General features: G+C 48.5%; 1 protein-coding gene across 6 annotated transcripts in view; it reads right to left on the minus strand.

Moving 5' to 3' along the window:
• The window catches only part of PHF20 (PHD finger protein 20), a 188,686-nt gene that overhangs the window by 73,420 nt on the left and 96,250 nt on the right, over positions 1 to 19,016 (minus strand). For all 6 annotated transcript variants that reach the window (XM_075349891.1, XM_075349889.1, XM_075349890.1 and 3 more), the window contains one exon: positions 4,488 to 4,673. In XM_075349891.1, the coding sequence (XP_075206006.1) occupies positions 4,488 to 4,673 (186 nt within the window). The remainder of the gene's footprint in view (positions 1 to 4,487; positions 4,674 to 19,016) is intronic.

Genomic DNA, 19,016 nt, shown 5'->3' on the forward strand with positions numbered 1-19,016 from the left:
TGACGTTGCCTTCATCCAACGTTGGTGCTATCGATGTCTGAGAGAGCTGTACACACGCACTTGTTTCCCCTTCCAAACCAACTGACGACCTACCAAGCAAACTGCCTGTTGCGGTTACAGTGGTGGAAGTTGTGCGTGGAAAACCAGGTGTGACAGCTGTCCCCACAGTCCTAGAAGATGAAGAGCGCGCGGATGCACTGGAAGGGGCAGGCGGTGGATGGTTCGCTCCACTAGGCCGCATTGCAGCACGGTGAGCTTCCCACCGGGACCTATGATATTTATTCATGTGACAATTCATGGAAGAAGTTGTCAAACTGCTGAGGTTTTGACCTCTACTAACAGAATCACGACAAATTTTACACATCACATAATTTGGGCTATCTTTTTCTATGTCAAAAAAGGACCAGGCTAGGCAAGGCTTAGAGGGCATGCGACCTGCTGAGCCCCCCCGACTAGTGCTCAGAGGCAGAGTGGTGGCTGATGATGCAGTTGTAGACGTGCTACCAGTGCTCCGACTGTCTAGGAAGGCGCAAGGTAACTTAGTCGTCGGCTGCATCCTCCTCCACCGCCTCGGTTGACCTCCTCGAGTGCCTGACTGTGGGTTGACAGTAGGTGGGATCTAGAACTTCCTCATCAATTGTTGTGTTTGCACTCCCCTCACCCTCAGACCGAGCCTCTTCTTGCCCTGACCGAATATTTAAGTTGTCATCCCAATCTGGTATCTGCATCTCATCGTCATCAGTATGTTACTCATTGTCCATAACCACAGGTGTTACAGTTTGTGAAAAAGGGTCAACATTATGCTCAGAAACTTGGTCCTCACGGCCTGAATCAGAGTCACAAAGGTTCTGGGCATCACTGCAGACCATTTCCTGGTCTGTACTCACTGTAGCTTGGGAGCAGACCTCTGATTCCCAGGCTATAGTGTGACTGAACAGCTCTGCAGACTCAGCCATCTCACTTCCACCATACTGTGCAGGGCTGATGGAGACTTCAAAGCTGGGAGAAAGCAAGTTTGATTGGGATGACAACTCAGAGGACTGGTGTTTTTTGGATGCGGTAGTTGAGGTGGCTGAGAGGGCACTTGTTGGACCACTTGAGATCCATTCAAGCATTTTCCTTTTTTGGCCATCATCTACCTTTGTTCCTGTTGTTCGTGTCCGTAAAAAAGGGAGCACATCGGATTGTCCACGGCAAGTAGTAGACATCTTACTTTTGCTGGAAGATGGTCTATCTTCAGCAGATGTTAATGGAGCTTTGCCACCTTTCCCACGGACAAACCCTTTTTTTTTCCTTTTCCAACACGCCTCTTCCCCTTTCCACCGGCATCTGTCATTTTGCCACTCATGTTGATTGCGACAAGATTGTGCACTTAAAATGTGGTAGTAAAAATTGAGAGGTGGTGTAGATTGCAGCGGTGGTCTAGCTTTATTAACAGCAGAATAATAAAGAATAATTATCCCTGACAATGCAACTACGGCCCTTAAACTGGCAGCATAAATGGCTAGTATAATGGCTTAGTAACAATGAGTTTGAGTGTGCAATGCAGGCAGAGGTGCTGCAAATATCTTTGCACTTGTGGGACGATACAGAAGTCCAATAGCCACTTTTATGATGCCAGTAAGTTCACTCAGTGTTTGCTAGTATAATGGCTTAGTAACAATGAGTTTTAGTGTGCAATGCAGGCAGACGTGCTGCAAATATCTTTGCACTACTGGGGCAATACAGAAGTCCAACAGCCACGTTTAGGATGCCACTAGGTTCACTCAGTGTTTGCTAGTATAATGGCTTAGTAATAATGAGTTTGAGTGTGCAAAGGGCAGGAGGGTACAGTGGCAGGGTTGTGGGTCTCTGGGTAGAGGAAAGGAAGCCTGCTTTTCTATCCCTCCTAATGGGGAAATGCAGCGAGGAAATCCCTGACCTTAGCTACACAGACGCTGTCATCTTGTGTAGCTGTTAAACTCTGTTTTAAACTCTGTCACCTATGGCTCTGACCCTGCCGGTATGAGCCCTTAAAAGGACTGATAGAAAGTGCTCTCCCTAAGCTGTCCAGCGCTGTGTATGGAGCGTATACAGCAGTATCGGCAATAGGAGCTGCGCCAGTGATGTCTGACACCAAGGACGCAGAAGGCAGATAATGGCGTGCTGGAGGAAAATGTCCGGTTTTATAATGCAGGGACATGTGACATGGACATCCTATCACACATGCCGTTGCTTCTCTGGCTAAAAGTCCACTTAGCTGTGTGTGTGTCTGGGATTGGCTGACATGCTGGCCCGCCCCACTACACGCGCGCGCTTAGGGAAGGAAGACAAGGAAAAAAAAATGGCGATCGCCATTATCCATACAGCAGTGATCTGAATGCGCTGTTCCCGCACACTATACACTGAAATGTCATAATAGTGTGAATCACAGAGTGACTTACACTATTACAGCGGAAAGCCAGCTAGGAATTAGCTGTTTTTTTTTGCTGCTAGAACCGTTCTCGAACGTATCTAGAACTATCGAGCTTTAGCAAAAAAAGCTCGAGTTCTAGTTCGATCTAGAACAGCCCCAAAATCACTCGAGCCGCGAACTGGAGAACCACGAACCTAGAACCGCGCTCAACTCTACTAATAAGGACTCCAGCATTATCATGCTCACTCATCATTTGAGTACTGTACTGCTTGCCCATCAATTATTATTACACCTGCCACATATTTGGACAGAATCTTGGAGATGGGAATAACCCTTTAAGTTTTCTCTTCAGCATATGAAATACATGCTTGATGGAGTTAAGATTTGGTGATTGACTCGGCCATTACAGAATATGCCACTTTGGTTTAATAAGCTCCTGGATTGCTTTTGCAGTATGTTTTGGGTCATTGTCCATCTGTACTTTGAAGCGCTGTCCTATTAACCTTCCCACATTTGGCTGAATTTGAGCATAAAGTATAATCCTGTTTAATAAAACACTAGTGACCCAGTGCCCTTAGAAGCCATGTATGCCCTGGCCATCACATTGTCTCCGCCATGTGTTACAGAGGATGTGGTGTGCTTTGGATCATGGACAGTTCAAAGCCTTCTACATTGTTTCCCCTTTCCATCATTCTGGTACAGGTTGATCTTCGTTGCTTCTGTCCAAGAATGTTTTTCCACAACTGGGCTGTTTTTGTTTTTTTTTTAAACCCCATTATGACCTTTGACGTATATATATTTCCAAGGTGGTGTCTCCCGAGCCCGCGGTAATCCTCGCACATCTCTGCTGATACGCACGTCTTTCTTCACCATGGAAAAGATTTTGTGATAATCCACCACAGTTGTCTTCCATCCAGGACTTCTTAACTTCCAAAGCTCCCCTGTGCAATTTTTTCCCTCAGAATGTACTTAAAATTTCAATTGGCCACACCTAACACTTCTGCTCTCTAATGAATTTCTATTTTTTCCAGCCTTATGGTCTGTTTCTCTTCCATTGAGAGCTTCTTTGACTATATAATGTGGGTTCACAGCAACAGCTTCTAAATGCAAATGCAACACCTGAAATCAACTCCAGACCTTTTACCTGCGTAATTGATGATGGATTAATGTGGGAATAATGCATGCAGCCTATTAAAAAGCTTTTAAGTTAGTTGTCCAGTTACCTTTGAAAGAGGCAGCTACACACAGAGGTGTGATTCCTAACTACTCCAATTAAGATGTGAATACCCTCAAATTAAAGCTTAGAGTCTGCACTTTAAGTCCATATTGAGTATGTAGCTTATTTATCGAACAGGTTTTGGTAAAACTACTAAATTTGGCAAAAGTTATTTCACCGTTAAGTTGCAGAACTGTTTTGAGCTTTTACAAAGCAACCAATGTGAATTAACGAAATTATTTTAATGAATAGATCTTGGAATTTTCTGGAATTGCCACAATTGGATGCGGTTAACGCCCCCCCCCCCCCTCTCCAAGAAATGCCCCCCCCCCAAAAAAAAATGAAAAAAAAAAATGTTCCTTTGATAAGATAAATCTTGTAAAAGTGCCCCTGCTGTGTACTGTATAATGGCTATTTATGATCTTACAGGGAAATAGTCTGATCATTCCATAGCTCCTGGGTCAGGGAGAAAGTAAAAAAGTATACAGACATTACACGTTGTGATTGCAAATTATTCTTTCATTGAGGTAAAGCGCTTATTTAAAAAAACAGGCAGGGTCATGTTTTACCTCACAAAAAGAATCAGCCGTGATCCCATGCTGTCCTGTCTTTATACTCTTTTGTGTCCTCCCCTGCCCAGGAGCTGTGGTATGATCAGACCATGTGCCTGTATGGTCAGACACAGCCATTACACAGCACATAGCAGGGCCACATACAGTATATTAGACCATCTTAATGCAGGAACATTATTTTTATTTTATTTTTTTTTAAACACATCCAATTGTGGAAACGATTATTATTCCCAGGTCTATAGATTACAATTAACGTTAAAATCAACTTTGTTCATGGGGAACTGCTTTAAGTAATGGCCCTTACCGTTATCTGAACTCTTTTCTGGCCTGCGACAAGTCTTCTGAATTTGATTTTCTTTGCTCTTCTCTTTGAGTGTGGGTCTTTGGATGTTTGAGCTATTTGTTGCTGGACTTGAATGCCGTCTTTTCTCACAAATTAAGTCTTTCCCATGATGGGGTGAGCTTCGTAGAGAAATCTGAAGTGGGGGGTCTAAAGAAACAATGGACGCGTCAAAAAGAAAGTTTGACATAGAAGACTTGGAAGAGCGACACACACATTAATAGACAGGACTAAGAAATTGGACAACAGACAGAACAAAACACATCAATCATGCTTTAATGTACTCAAACCAGGGTTGAGACCATCAGGCAAGGTGCTTAAAATCATAACCAGTAGACCAAATCGGAAGAAGAATAAACCCAATAGCCACCGACCGTGCCACCATTTACTCAAATGGCAGAAAAAAAAAAATGTATTGCTGAAGATGGTTGATGGACCCACGTATAACTAGCTTTCTATTCAATACCATAAAGAAAAGTAAAATCATGCATTGTAAAGTGAGATGTAATAAATAATGATTCACATGCATGCAGTAAGAATCAGGCCTGGACAGGTGGGACAAACAGCTAGCAGTCAGTATCTATGATTTGGGGTTCCAATTTAGTTAACAAAAATAACATTACTGCCAATAGTGGAGCGCATGGGTCCACATGAGAACATAACATACTGGCCAGCATATAATTTGCAAACTGCACCGTGATCTACAACAATCCAAAGAACGAGTCTTCCAGATTGGCCAACAAGCCTAATTTTGAGGGATTAACTGGAACCTGTCACCAGATTTGGTGACTATAAGCTGTGGCCACCACCAGTGGGCTCTTATATAAAGCACTGGTTTAGAGAAAAAACTTGAGAATACCCTTTTATTTTACAAAATGGCCATAAAAACTGATCTTTTATTATGGGATCAGTAAGAACCAGAACCAAGGTAGGTTATCTTTTGGAATAGAGAGAGGGTCATTCTCGACACCAACATGGTTAGCATAGACTTCAAAAGGATGAGCAGACACATGCTAGCAAAACTGAGTATCCCCATGCTCTATAGTGGGGTAGGTTGGCGGTGAGGGGGGGGGGGGGGGGGGGGGGGAGTATGAAAGAGCAAGAAAATTATCTATTTAATATTCAGAGTGCTTTCCCTTTTTATCAAATAGGCATCCCATGAAATTTTTTTTTCAATAAATATCTGTATATATGCATGTAATGTAGTGGGAGTGTATTAATATACTCACCTATGCCGCACTCTCCAGTATCCAGTGCTATTCTGCTCCTCTTCTCAGTGACGTCACCCCTGTGCAGACTCTCCGGATCACACTGTTATGCGTGACCACAAAGTGGCTTTTACAATATAAGCAAATGGAGCATCAGAACAAGGTTGCCATAGGCTTCCATTGTAAAAAAGACTTCTCAGGAGAGGAGCGGAGTGGTGCAGGAGAAAGTTGCGGTAGGTGAATATCTTAATACATATCATACACTTAAGGAAAGGAAAAAAAAAATAATATTTACGGGAGGGCTTATTTTTTACCATAGTTAAAGAACTGAAATTTGCCGGATAAAATAACAGGTGGTCCTGGAAATCTGAGCCCATAATTAGGGATATACAGCGGGAGATGAACACATCAGCAGTTTTCTAAGTAAACAGATTTCTAATAGGTGCTATTGTCGGTAACAACTCATCCAATCCACACAGGCAAAAACCACAGGTGTCTATAAAGTAAAGTGTAATAATGAGAACCATCAAGGGAAAGAAAAAAAAAAAAAGTATTGAACACATGAAAAGAAAAAATAAAAAAAAAGGTGCAAAAAGCCATGACACCAGTTGAAATCTATCAGTAATTAAAAAGCAATCCTGCCACTTAATAAAAAATATTGACTGGTTCAACTGGTGGCCTATAAAAAGGTGTCATTATCAAGGTGACATACAAGAAACATCTCATGATGGGTAAAACCAGTGAGCTGTCGCATGTCCTTCACAACCTTATTGTTGCAAAATATACAGCTGGCATTGGTTACAGAAACTTTTTTTAAATTACTGAAGGCCCCAATCAGCACTATTCTGGCCATAATCCAGAAGTGGAAGAAGGGAATTTTGTTTACTTACCGTAAATTCCTTTTCTTCTAGCTCCAATTGGGAGACCCAGACAATTGGGTGTATAGGCTATGCCTCCGGAGGCCGCACAAAGTATTACACTAAAAGTGTAAAGCCCCTCCCCTTCTGCCTATACACCCCCCGTGCTCCCACGGGCTCCTCAGTTTTGGTGCAAAAGCAAGAAGGAGGAAAAAAATTATAAACTAGTTTAAAGTGAATTCAATCCGAAGGAATATCGGAGAACTGAAACCATTCAACATGAACAACATGTGTACACAAAAAAACAGGGGCGGGTGCTGGGTCTCCCAATTGGAGCTAGAAGAAAAGGAATTTACGGTAAGTAAACAAAATTCCCTTCTTTGTCGCTCCATTGGGAGACCCAGACAATTGGGACATCCAAAAGCAGTCCCTGGGTGGGTAAATAATACCTCATAATAGAGCCGTAACGGCTCCGTCCTACAGGTGGGCAACCGCCGCCTGAAGGACTCGCCTACCTAGGCTGGCATCCGCCGAAGCATAGGTATGCACCTGATAGTGTTTCGTGAAAGTGTGCAGGCTCGACCAGGTAGCCGCCTGACACACCTGCTGAGCCGTAGCCTGGTGCCTCAAAGCCCAGGACGCACCCACGGCTCTGGTAGAATGGGCCTTCAGCCCTGAGGGAACCGGAAGCCCAGCAGAACGGTAAGCTTCGAGAATTGGTTCCTTGATCCACCGAGCCAGGGTTGATTTGGAAGCCTGTGACCCTTTGTCCTTGTCGCTGGCCAGCGTAAAGAGTGCATCCGAGCGGCGCAGGGGCGCCGTACGAGAAATGTAGAGTCTGAGTGCTCTCACCAGATCTAACAAGTGCAAATCCTTTTCACATTGGTGAATTGGATGAGGGCAAAAAGAGGGTAAGGAGATATCCTGATTGAGATGAAAAGGGGATACCACCTTAGGTAGAAATTCCGGAACCGGACGCAGAACCACCTTGTCCTGGTGAAACACCAGGAAAGGGGCTTTGCATGACAATGCTGCTAGCTCAGACACTCTCCGAAGTGAAGTGACTGCTACTAGGAAAACCACTTTCTGCGAAAGGCGTGCGAGAGAAATATCCCTCATTGGCTCGAACGGTGGTTTCTGAAGAACCATCAGCACCCTGTTCAGATCCCAGGGTTCCAACGGACGTTTGTAAGGAGGGACGATGTGACAAACCCCCTGCAGGAACGTGCGTACCTGTGGAAGTCTGGCCAAGCGCTTCTGAAAAAACACAGAGCGCAGAGACTTGTCCCTTAAGGGAGCCAAGCGACAAACCCTTTTCCAATCCGGACTGAAGAAAGGACAGAAAAGTGGGCAAGGCAAATGGCCAGGGAGAAAAACCCTGATCAGAGCACCATGACAGGAATATTTTCCACGTCCTGTGGTAGATCTTGGCGGACGTTGGTTTCCTAGCCTGTCTCATAGTGGCAATGACCTCTTGAGATAATCCTGAAGACGCTAAGATACAGGACTCAATGGCCCCACAGTCAGGTTGAGGGCCGCAGAATTCAGATGGAAAAACGGCCCTTGAGACAGCAAGTCTGGTCGGTCTGGTAGTGCCCACGGTTGGCCGACCGTGAGATGCCACAGATCCGGGTACCACGACCTCCTCGGCCAGTCTGGAGCGACGAGGATGGCGCGGCGGCAGTCGGCCCTGATCTTGCGTAACACTCTGGGCAACAGTGCCAGCGGAGGAAACACATAAGGGAGTTGAAACTGCGACCAATCCTGAACTAAGGCGTCTGCCGCCAGAGCTCTGTGATCGTGAGAACGTGCCATGAATGCCGTGACCTTGTTGTTGTGCCGGGACGCCATTAGGTCGACGTCCGGCATCCCCCAGCGGCAACAGATCTCCTGAAACACGTCCGGGTGAAGGGACCATTCCCCTGCGTCCATGCCCTGGCGACTGAGAAAATCTGCTTCCCAGTTTTCCACGCCCAGGATGTGAACTGCGGAGATGGTGGAGGCCGTGGCTTCCACCCACATCAAAATCCGCCGGACTTCCTGGAAGGCTTGCCGACTGCGTGTTCCTCCTTGGTGGTTGATGTAAGCCACCGCTGTGGAATTGTCCGACTGAATTCGGATCTGCTTGCCTTCCCAGCCACTGCTGGAACGCTTTTAGGGCTAGATACACTGCCCTGATCTCCAGAACATTGATCTGAAGTGAGGACTCCTGCCGAGTCCACGTACCCTGAGCCCTGTGGTGGAGAAAAACTGCTCCCCACCCTGACAGACTCGCGTCCGTCGTGACCACCGCCCAGGATGGGGGTAGGAAGGATTTCCCCTTCGATAATGAAGTGGGATGAAGCCACCACCGAAGGGAAGCTTTGGTTGCCTGAGAGAGGGAGACGTTCCTGTCGAGGGACGTCGGCTTCCTGTCCCATTTGCGTAGGATGTCCCATTGAAGAGGACGCAGGTGAAACTGCGCGAAAGGGACTGCCTCCATTGCTGCCACCATCTTCCCCAGGAAGTGCATGAGGCGCCTCAAGGGGTGTGACTGACCTTGAAGGAGAGATTGCACCCCCGTCTGTAGTGAACGCTGCTTGTTCAGCGGAAGCTTCACTATCGCTGAGAGGGTATGAAACTCCATGCCAAGATATGTCAGCGATTGGGCCGGTGTCAGATTTGACTTTGGAAAATTGATGATCCACCCGAAACTCTGGAGAGTCTCCAGAGTAGCGGTGAGGCTGTGCTGGCATGCCTCTTGAGAGGGAGCCTTGACCAGCAGATCGTCTAAGTAAGGGATCACCGAGTGACCCTGAGAGTGGAGGACCGCAACTACTGCAGCCATGACCTTGGTGAAAACCCGTGGGGCTGTCGCCAGGCCGAACGGCAGTGCCACGAACTGAAGGTGTTCGTCTCCTATGGCGAAGCGCAGGAAGCGCTGATGCTCTGGAGCAATCGGTACGTGGAGATAAGCATCTTTGATATCGATCGATGCAAGGAAATCTCCTTGGGACATTGAGGCGATGACGGAGCGGAGGGATTCCATCCGGAACCGCCTGGCCTTTACATGTTTGTTGAGCAGTTTTAGGTCCAGGACAGGACGGAAAGACCCGTCCTTCTTTGGAACCACAAACAGGTTGGAGTAAAAACCGTGACCCTGTTGCTGAAGAGGAACAGGGACCACCACTCCTTCTGTCTTCAGAGTGCCCAGCGCCTGCAGAAGAGCATCACCTCGCTCGGGAGGCGGAGATGTTCTGAAAAATCGAGTTGGAGGACGAGAGCTGAACTCTATCCTGTAACCGTGAGACAGAATGTCTCTCACCCAACGGTCTTTTACCTGTGGCAGCCAAATGTCGGAAAAGCGGGAGAGCCTGCCACCGACAGAGGATGCGCACCCCGAAAGGACCGAAACCTCGACTGTCCCCTCCTCTGTTGGGGTAATTTTGGTTTGGCCTGGGGTAAGGATGTTTCCTTTCCCTTGGATTGTTTGATGATTTCATCCAGCCTCTCACCAAACAAACGGTCGCCAGAAAATGGCAAACCGGTTAAGCACTTTTTGGAAGCCGAATCTGCCTTCCATTCCCGTAGCCACAAGGCCCTGCGTATTGTCACCGAATTGTCGGCTGCAACCGCCGTACGGCTCGCAGAGTCCAGGACAGCATTAATAGCGTAGGACGCAAATGCCGACGTTTGAGAAGTTATGGACGCCACTTGCTGCGCAGACGTACGTGTGAGTGCGTCAATTTGCGCTTGACCCGCTGCAATAGCTTGGAGTGCCCATACGGCTGCGAATGCTGGAGCAAAAGCCGCGCCGATAGCTTCATAGATGGATTTCAACCAGAGCTCCATCTGTCTGTCAGTGGCATCCTTGAGCGAAGCCCCATCTTCAACTGCAACTATGGATCTAGCCGCCAGTCTGGAGATTGGAGGATCCACCTTGGGACACTGAGTCCAGCCCTTGACCACGTCAGGGGGGAAGGGATAACGTGTATCCTTAAGGCGCTTGGAAAAACGCTTATCTGGACAAACTCGGTGTTTCTGGACTGCCTCTCTGAAGTCGGAGTGATCCAGAAACATACTCGTTGTACGCTTGGGGAACCTGAAACGGAATTTCTCCTGCTGAGAGGCTGACTCCTCCACTGGAGGAGCCGAGGGAGAAATATCCAACATTTGATGTATGGACGCGATAAGATCATTCACTATGGCGTCACCATCAGGAGTATCAAGGTTGAGAGCGGCCTCAGGATCAGAATCCTGATCAGCTACCTCCGCTTCATCATACAGAGAGTCCTCCCTCTGAGACCCTGAACAATGTGATGAGGTCGAGGGGATTTCCCAGCGAGCTCGCTTAGGCGGTCTGGGGCTGCGGTCCGTGTCAGAGACCTCACCCTGGGATCTATGAGACACCCCGGGGGAACATTGTTGTTCCAACTGAGGGGAACCAGGGGGCAATGATTCCACAGTGCCCATGGTCTGAGATACCGGTCTGGACTGCAAAGCTTCTAGAATCTTAGCCATAGTCTCAGAAAGTCTGTCAGTAAAAACTGCAAACTCCGTCCCTGTCACCTGGACAGTGTTAGCTGGTGGTTCCCCCTGGGCCCCCCTTAGCAGAGGCTCCGGCTGAGTAAGTGCTACAGGGGCCGAGCATTGCACACAATGAGGGTCAGTGGAACCTGCCGGTAGCGAGGTCGTACATGCGGCGCAGGCAGCATAGTAAGCCTGTGTTTTGGCACCCCTGCCTCTTGTGGGCGCCATGCTGTTGTCTCCCCTGAGCAACACAATAGGGTATATAGCCAGAAATCAACCGTGCACCATACAGTGTAAAGTATAGCCTATAAACATATAATCTATAATTACACTTCTGCACAAGTGGGGCCAGCACCTCAGGTGCTGCTTACCGCCCGCTTAAAGCGGTTGTGTGGCCACCAGAATCCCTGCCTGGGTCCCCCAGAGCTTGTCTCCCCTCTGCAGCATCAGGGGAGCTGACAGGAATGGCTGCCGGCGTCCTGAGGAGAGGAGGGAGCCGTGGGCGTGACCCAGAAAGTGCGGGAACTGGTGCCCCACTGTGCACAGTGAGGGGGGTGGAGTATGCAAAGCATGCTCCAGCCCTCAGTGCTGCCGTCCTGTACAGCGTCCCGCCCTTCCCCTGACTGGCAGGGCTGGGGGCGGGAAGAAAAAGAGACTAGGCCGCAAAAGCCGGGGACTCGAGTTATAAGCGCGGCCGCCGTATAAGCGCGGTCGGCGCGGAAGTCCCCGGCGCACTAACAGTCCCAGCCGCGCCGCAGTGATAACAATGGCAGCGGCGGTCAGCGTGGCAGTCCCCATACACTAACACACTCAGCGACGCTGCAGTGTGTAATGGCACAAACGCGGTCAGCGCCGCGGTCCCCGGTGCACTAGCACACCCAGCAATGCTGGAGTGTTGCTGTGCGCGGTCCCCACGGGGACACAGAGTACCTCAAAGTAGCAGGGCCATGTCCCTGAACGATACTCGGCTCCTATCCAGCAGAGTCCTCAGGAGCTGTGGATGGAGCACGGTCTCAGTGCCTGGAGACCGATTAGGATCCCACTTCACCCAGAGCCCTAAGGGGGATGGGGAAGGAAAACAGCATGTGGGCTCCAGCCTCCGTACCCGCAATGGATACCTCAACCTTAACAACACCGCCGACAAGAGTGGGGTGAGAAGGGAGCATGCTGGGGGCCCTGTTAAGGGCCCTCTTTTCTTCCATCCGACATAGTCAGCAGCTGCTGCTGACTAAGCTGTGGAGCTTGCGTGCATGTCTGCCTCCTTCGCACAAAGCAAAAAACTGAGGAGCCCGTGGGAGCACGGGGGGTGTATAGGCAGAAGGGGAGGGGCTTTACACTTTTAGTGTAATACTTTGTGCGGCCTCCGGAGGCATAGCCTATACACCCAATTGTCTGGGTCTCCCAATGGAGCGACAAAGAAAGAATATTTTACTATAAACCGTCCACGACCATGTGTTCCCTGCAAGATTTCAGAGAGTGAAAAGAATTATCAGAAGAGTTGCCCAAGAGCCAAGGACCACCTGTGGATAGCTACAGAGAATCCTGGAATCAGCAGGTACGATTGTTTCAAAGAGAACAATAAGTGATACGCTCAACCTCTATGGCCTGAATGCATGCTCACCATGCAAGACTCCATTGCTGAACGAAAAGCATGTTCCAGAGCGTTTAGAGTTTGCTCAACAACATTTTACAAGCCTGCGAAGTACTGGGAGAATATAGTATGGTCAGACCAGATTAAAATTTAACTCTTTGAATGCTATAACAAACACCACGTTTTGAGGTCAAGTGGCACTGAATATTACCCTAAAAAACACCATATCAACAGTGAAGTTTGGTGGTGGGAACATCACGGTGTGGGGCTGTTTTTCAGCAAACAGCACTGGCAAACTTTATATTATTGAAGGAAGGATGTATGGACAAATGTACTGGAAACATTCTTGATAATCATCTGCTATCTACCAGATTGATGAAGATGAAACAAGGGTGGAATTTTCAGCAAGACAATGATCCCAAACACAGCCTAAACTCACAATTTGTTTCACTGAAAGAAAATAAATCTGCTCGAATATCCCAGTCACTTGAATCAAATAGAAAATGTATGGGAGGAACTAAAGTTCTGAATTCATAGACGGAGCCCACGGAACCTTCAGGATTTGAGGGAGTGTTTGGGTGGAAAAATAGACCAAAATCACACCTGAGCAATGTATGCCACCAGCAAAGTCTCTTTATTACATTTCAGTAAGCGTGTACAATACTTTTTCCCCGTGTCATTTCTAATTAGTACACATCACTATATTTATCATAACATCTATAGTTTGATTTTTTTTTTGCCTGTGTGTATTGTATGGTTTGTTACCAACATCTGGTGAGAAATTCATGCCATTAGCACCTTTTTGAAAATATATTTACTTAGAAAATTGATGACGCGTTCAATACTTATTTCACCAGCTGTAAATACATCAATTGAATAATTGAGGTGTCCACATGGAGGATGTCAGCTGTTTACATTGCTATCCTATCCTCAAGGAAACAGAAGAAGAAGATTTCAGATTACAGGCGTTAGATATATTCAGTTAATTTTTCTTTTTTATTTTCTGTTTTGCTCATTTGTCTGTTGCCTTATTTTACACATTTTTCTTGTAAGTGCTGTACTTTAACGTTTTAGGCTTTACTCTAGAATTATATTTGGGACTTTGTATGGTCTAAAGAATCCAGTTTAAGGGCTCTTCTCCACTGGCGTGTAAAAAATCCCAGCGATACTCAGCTCAAAATCTGAGTCGAGTATCCTGCGTGTGATCTGCGTACGGTGTGTGTTTTTTTTCCTCACATAGCATCCGTATGACATGCGAGCGTCATGCGAGTGCTATGTGAGTGTTTATGCAAGCAGTGTCAGACTGGCTACAGGAGAAAACGCCTGTAAAACCAGTCCTGGCCGCGGTTACCTGCACTGAGCTCCAGAGCTGTAACCTGAGATCCAGCGTTCTGCCTGATCCGTCTGCAGCTGTGCTGACCTGACCAGCAATCGCTGGGGAATCAATCACTAGGCACTCGCTGTTCAGGCTGCACTCTGGAGCTCAGGTGACAGCTCCGGAGTTCAGTGCATGTTACGGCGGCCAGGACTGGTTTTACTGGAGATTCCTCCGGTAGCCAGTCTGACGCGGTATGCAAGTGTCAGGATCCGTGTGACATGCGCATGCCACCCGGATTCTGACTTTTTTCTCACCCCCATAGGATTGCATGGGGGTGAGAGAGCTGAGAATCGCATCAAATCGCAGCATGCTGCGATTTCAAGGAGAGCCCGTGTAGAGTTTGAAAAAAACGGGGAAATGGAGAAACTGATTGCAATCTGTCAAAGGGTTTCATATGATGCAGTCTCCATGCGATGGAATTTGGAGGAAAAAAAAACAAAAACGCCAGTGGAGAAGAGCCCTTACTGAGAGACTTTGGCATTTTTTGTTGGGTTGCAGTGTGGATTTTGGTGACTGATTACAGTGTTGTACAGTAAGTATATCTGTGTGGACTGGGATTTACGCTGAATTTTCAGCTGAATGGAGTGTGAGTGTAAGAGAGTAAGATGATAAATTAACCCCTGGCAGTTTCACCCACACCATGCACAGTGTGGATATCTGATCATTTTTCTACACAGTCATAACCATTTAATTTTTTACAGGTGGTTTAAGGCTATGTGCCCACGGGAGCTTGCTCCTGCGGATTTTGCCGCGGAAAACCTGCGGATTTTTCTTGATTTTCCAAATAAATCCGCAGGTTTTAGCATGTACAGTCATTCCCCATGTTATCCTATGGGACATGGGGAGTGCCGTGTCCACGCTGCAGAAAGTGCTGCTGCCGAACATGCTGCATCCGCACGTATAATTGCATGTTAATTATTCATGCAACATTACCTGCGGATGTCCCGGCCCTCCGCTATGGAGATAGAGGCCAGGACGTCCGCAGGTAATTCGCATGAATGTCCGCATGTTTCCCGCAGCTATTCCGCTGTAATCTCGCAGCTAAAAATAGCTGCGGACGCCGGCAAGCAGCTGCGGGAAACATGCTCTCGTACCTGCGGATACATCCACAGGTACGAGCGCCTGTGGGCACATAGCCTAATTAGTGCTGCCATATTAATATTTATATCTTGTATATCATGTATCTTTATGGGGAAATGTCCAAGGGTATGTGCACCCGATCAGGGCTCACAGAGTCCTGGACGTGGCAGGTCCTGACTTACGGGACCGCGAGTCTTCTCCGCAGGAGTCTGCAGCTGCTAGTGCCCACAATCCAGGCTCCGGCAGTTGGTCTCTCGCTGTATTCTCCCTGTGGAGAACGCTCGCGTCTCCGCAGCAAAGAATTGACATGCTGCTGCGGGTGAAGTCGGGTATTGACATGCTGCTGGAAAAAACAAGTACAGTGGGCATGGGATTCCTAGAAATTCCATCCACAGTGCTTGTACTGTACAATGCAGTGTTTTGGACACAGCGAAGACACGCTGCGTCCAAAACGCTGTGAACCCAGATCGTGGTCACGTACTCAAAACACATGGCCTACTGAGGTTCCTAGAGGACAGATTTTGGGGAAAAACTATTAGACCATACCTGAAAATAGGACAAAAGGTAACATTTTTGCTAACGTTCACTAAATTGGAGACATTTTATTAAAATGTGGCACAACTGCAGACCACATGCAAAATTCATGCTTGACAACACTATGTTGTTCTTCATGTGTCTTATTGAAAATACTTACCCAGAGAATCTAAAATGTAAGTATACAGGAGTCTGCTGTCATTCAAAGTCCAACCGAAAACCTAAATGTTTGTTTAAATGGACCAGGGGCATGATGTGACAGCCAAACATTAAACCTTTACAAGTGATAAGTGAGCACTCCCATGCTCTGTCCTTGTTACAAGCCGTTCATGCTCGGTTGGGCACGACTCGAGTATCAGAGTATAATGGAAGTCAATGGGGGACTGAAACATTTTTCTGGCACATTTCCTGGAAAAATACTCTAGTTTCCCCATTGACTTCCATTATACTAGGGTACTCGAGTTGCACCCAGCCAAGCATGAACGGCTTGTAACCAGTACAGAGCATGGGAGTGCTCACTCAAAAAAGAGAATTTTGTTTACTTACCGTAAATTCTTTTTCTTATAGTTCCGACATGGGAGACCCAGACCATGGGGTGTATAGCTTCTGCCTCCGGAGGACACACAAAGTACTACACTCAAACGTGTAGCTCCTCCCTCCGGGCTATATACACCCCCTGGATGACAATCTAACCAGTTCAGTGCAAAAGCTGAAGGAGGACATCCACCCATAAGTAGAGATAGATTAAAACTCGGAAAAACCGGAACTCTGTCTACAACAACAGCCGGTGAAAACACACGGAACAAAAACTGCCAACAGGCAACAGGGAGGGTGCTGGGTCTCCCATGTCGGAACTATAAGAAAAAGAATTTACGGTAAGTAAACAAAATTCTCTTTTTCTTCATCGTTCCTTATGGGAGACCCAGACCATGGGACGTTCTAAAGCAGTCCATGGGTGGGAAATAAACCAAACTGAGAAGTAGGCAAAACCTAACTTCACAAATGGGCGACAGCCGCCTGAAGGATGCGTCTGCCCAAGCTCGCATCTGCCGAAGCATGAGCATGCACTTGGTAGTGCTTCGAAAAAGTGTGCAGACTGGACCAAGTGGCAGCCTGACAAACCTGCTGAGCCGTAGCCTGGTGCCTGAAAGCCCAGGAGGCACCGACAGCTCTGGTCGAGTGCGCCTTAATCCCTGGCGGAGGGGGCACCTGAGAACACTGGTAGGCATCGGCGATAGCCGACCTAATCCAACGAGCTAGGGTCGGTTTAGAAGCAGAGAGACCCTTGCGCTGACCCGCGGTTAGCACAAAAAGTGAGGTGCACCGCCTAAAACCGGCGGTGCGTGACACAGATTCGGAGCGCCCGCACCAAATCCAAGGAATGCAACGCCTTCTCAAAGCGATGCACAGGGGCCGGACAAAGAGAGGGCAATGAAATGTCCTGGTTAAGGTGGAAAGAAGACACCACCTTAGGGAGAAAATCCGGAGTCGGACGAAGAACCACCTTGTCTTGGTGAAACACCAAAAAGGGGTATTCCGAAGAGAGCGCAGCCAAATCAGAAACTCTCCTGAGAGAGGTTATGGCTACTAGAAAAACAACTTTCTGTGAAAGTCTAAACAAGGGAACCTCCCTAAGAGGCTCAAAGGGGGGTTTCTGTAAGGCCGTGAGGACCAGATTAAGGTCCCAGGGATCCAAAGGCCGCCGGTAAGGAGGAATGATGTGAGCTGCGCCCTGCATGAAGGTGCGCACCTGAGCCAGTCGGGCGATACGCCGCTGGAATAATACCGACAGAGCCGACACCTGTCCCTTGAGGGAATTGAGGGACAGTCCTAGCTGTAGACCAGACTGTAGAAAAGACAGGATGGTCGGCAAGGAGAACGGCCAAGGAGCATGGTCGGAAGAGCGACACCAGGACAGGAAGATCCTCCAAGTCCTGTGATAAATCTTGGCCGAAGAAGACTTTCGAGCCTGAGTCATAGTGGAGATGACCTCAGAGGGAATGCCTGAAGCCGTCATGATCCAGGACTCAAGAGCCACGCCGTCAATCTGAGAGCCGCAGAATTCTGGCGGAAAAACGGACCTTGAGAGAGAAGGTCTGGGCGGTCCGGGAGATGCCACGGCACCTCTACGGACAGGCGGAGCAGGTCTGGGTACCAAGCTCGCCTGGGCTAGTCCGGAGCAAGGATTATGACCCGACGGCCCGCCATTCTGATCTTGCGCAGAACCCTGGGCAAGAGAGGTAGAGGGGGAAACACGTAGGCCAGACGGAACTGGGACCAATCCTGAACCAGCGTGTCCGCTGCGAAGGCCTGAGGAGCGTGGGAGCGAGCCACGTAAACCGGAACCTTGTTGTTGTGCCGGGATGCCATTAGATCCACTTCCGGAGTACCCCACTTGCGGCAGATTGACCGGAACACTGCCGGGTGCAGGGCCCACTCGCCGCTGTCCACGGTTTGACGGCTGAGATAATCTGCCTCCCAGTTTTCTACGCCTGGGATGTGGACTGCTGATATGGTGTCCTCCGTCCACTGGAGGATTCGTTGAACCTCCAACATCGCCAGGCGGCTGAGAGTTCCGCCCTGGTGATTGATGTAGGCAACCGCTGTCGCGTTGTCCGACTGGACTCGAATGTGCCTGCCCGCCAACAGGTGGTGAAAGGCTAGGAGAGCTTGAAACACAGCTCTGATTTCCAGCACATTGATCGAGAGGGCTGATTCGGACGGAGTCCAAGTGCCCTGTGCTCGGTGATGGAGAAATACTGCTCCCCAACCGGAGAGGCTGGCATCCGTGGTGAGGATCACCCAGGACGGAGTCAGGAAGGAGCGTCCCTGTGACAGAGAGAGGGGCCGAAGCCACCACTGAAGAGAGCTCCTGGTCTGTGGCGACAGAGCCACTAGCCTGTGCAAGGAAGAGGTCCGCTTGTCCCAACAGCGGAGAATGTTCAGCTGCAGGGGACGCAGATGGAACTGGGCAAAGGGAACTGCTTCCATTGACGCCACCATCTGACCCAGCACCTGCATGAGGTGCCTGATGGAATGACGGCGGTGCCTCAGCAGAGAGCGCACCGCCAGCTGAAGGGACTGCTGTTTGACTAAGGGCAACTTCACAAGTGCCGGCAGAGTCTCGAATTGCATCCCTAGGTACATAAGTCCCTGGGTTGGGGTCAGAGTGGACTTGGGCAGGTTGACAAGCCACCCGAACTGAACGAGCGTAGCAAGGGTGAGCGAGACACTCCGCTGGCAGTCTGCACTGGATGAGGCCTTGACTAGAAGGTCGTCCAGGTAGGGGATTACTGCCAACCCCTGGAGATGCAGGACCGCAACCACTGCTGCCAT

This window comes from Anomaloglossus baeobatrachus, chromosome 5 (assembly GCF_048569485.1).
Source record: "Anomaloglossus baeobatrachus isolate aAnoBae1 chromosome 5, aAnoBae1.hap1, whole genome shotgun sequence".
Lineage (NCBI taxonomy): Eukaryota > Metazoa > Chordata > Amphibia > Anura > Aromobatidae > Anomaloglossus > Anomaloglossus baeobatrachus.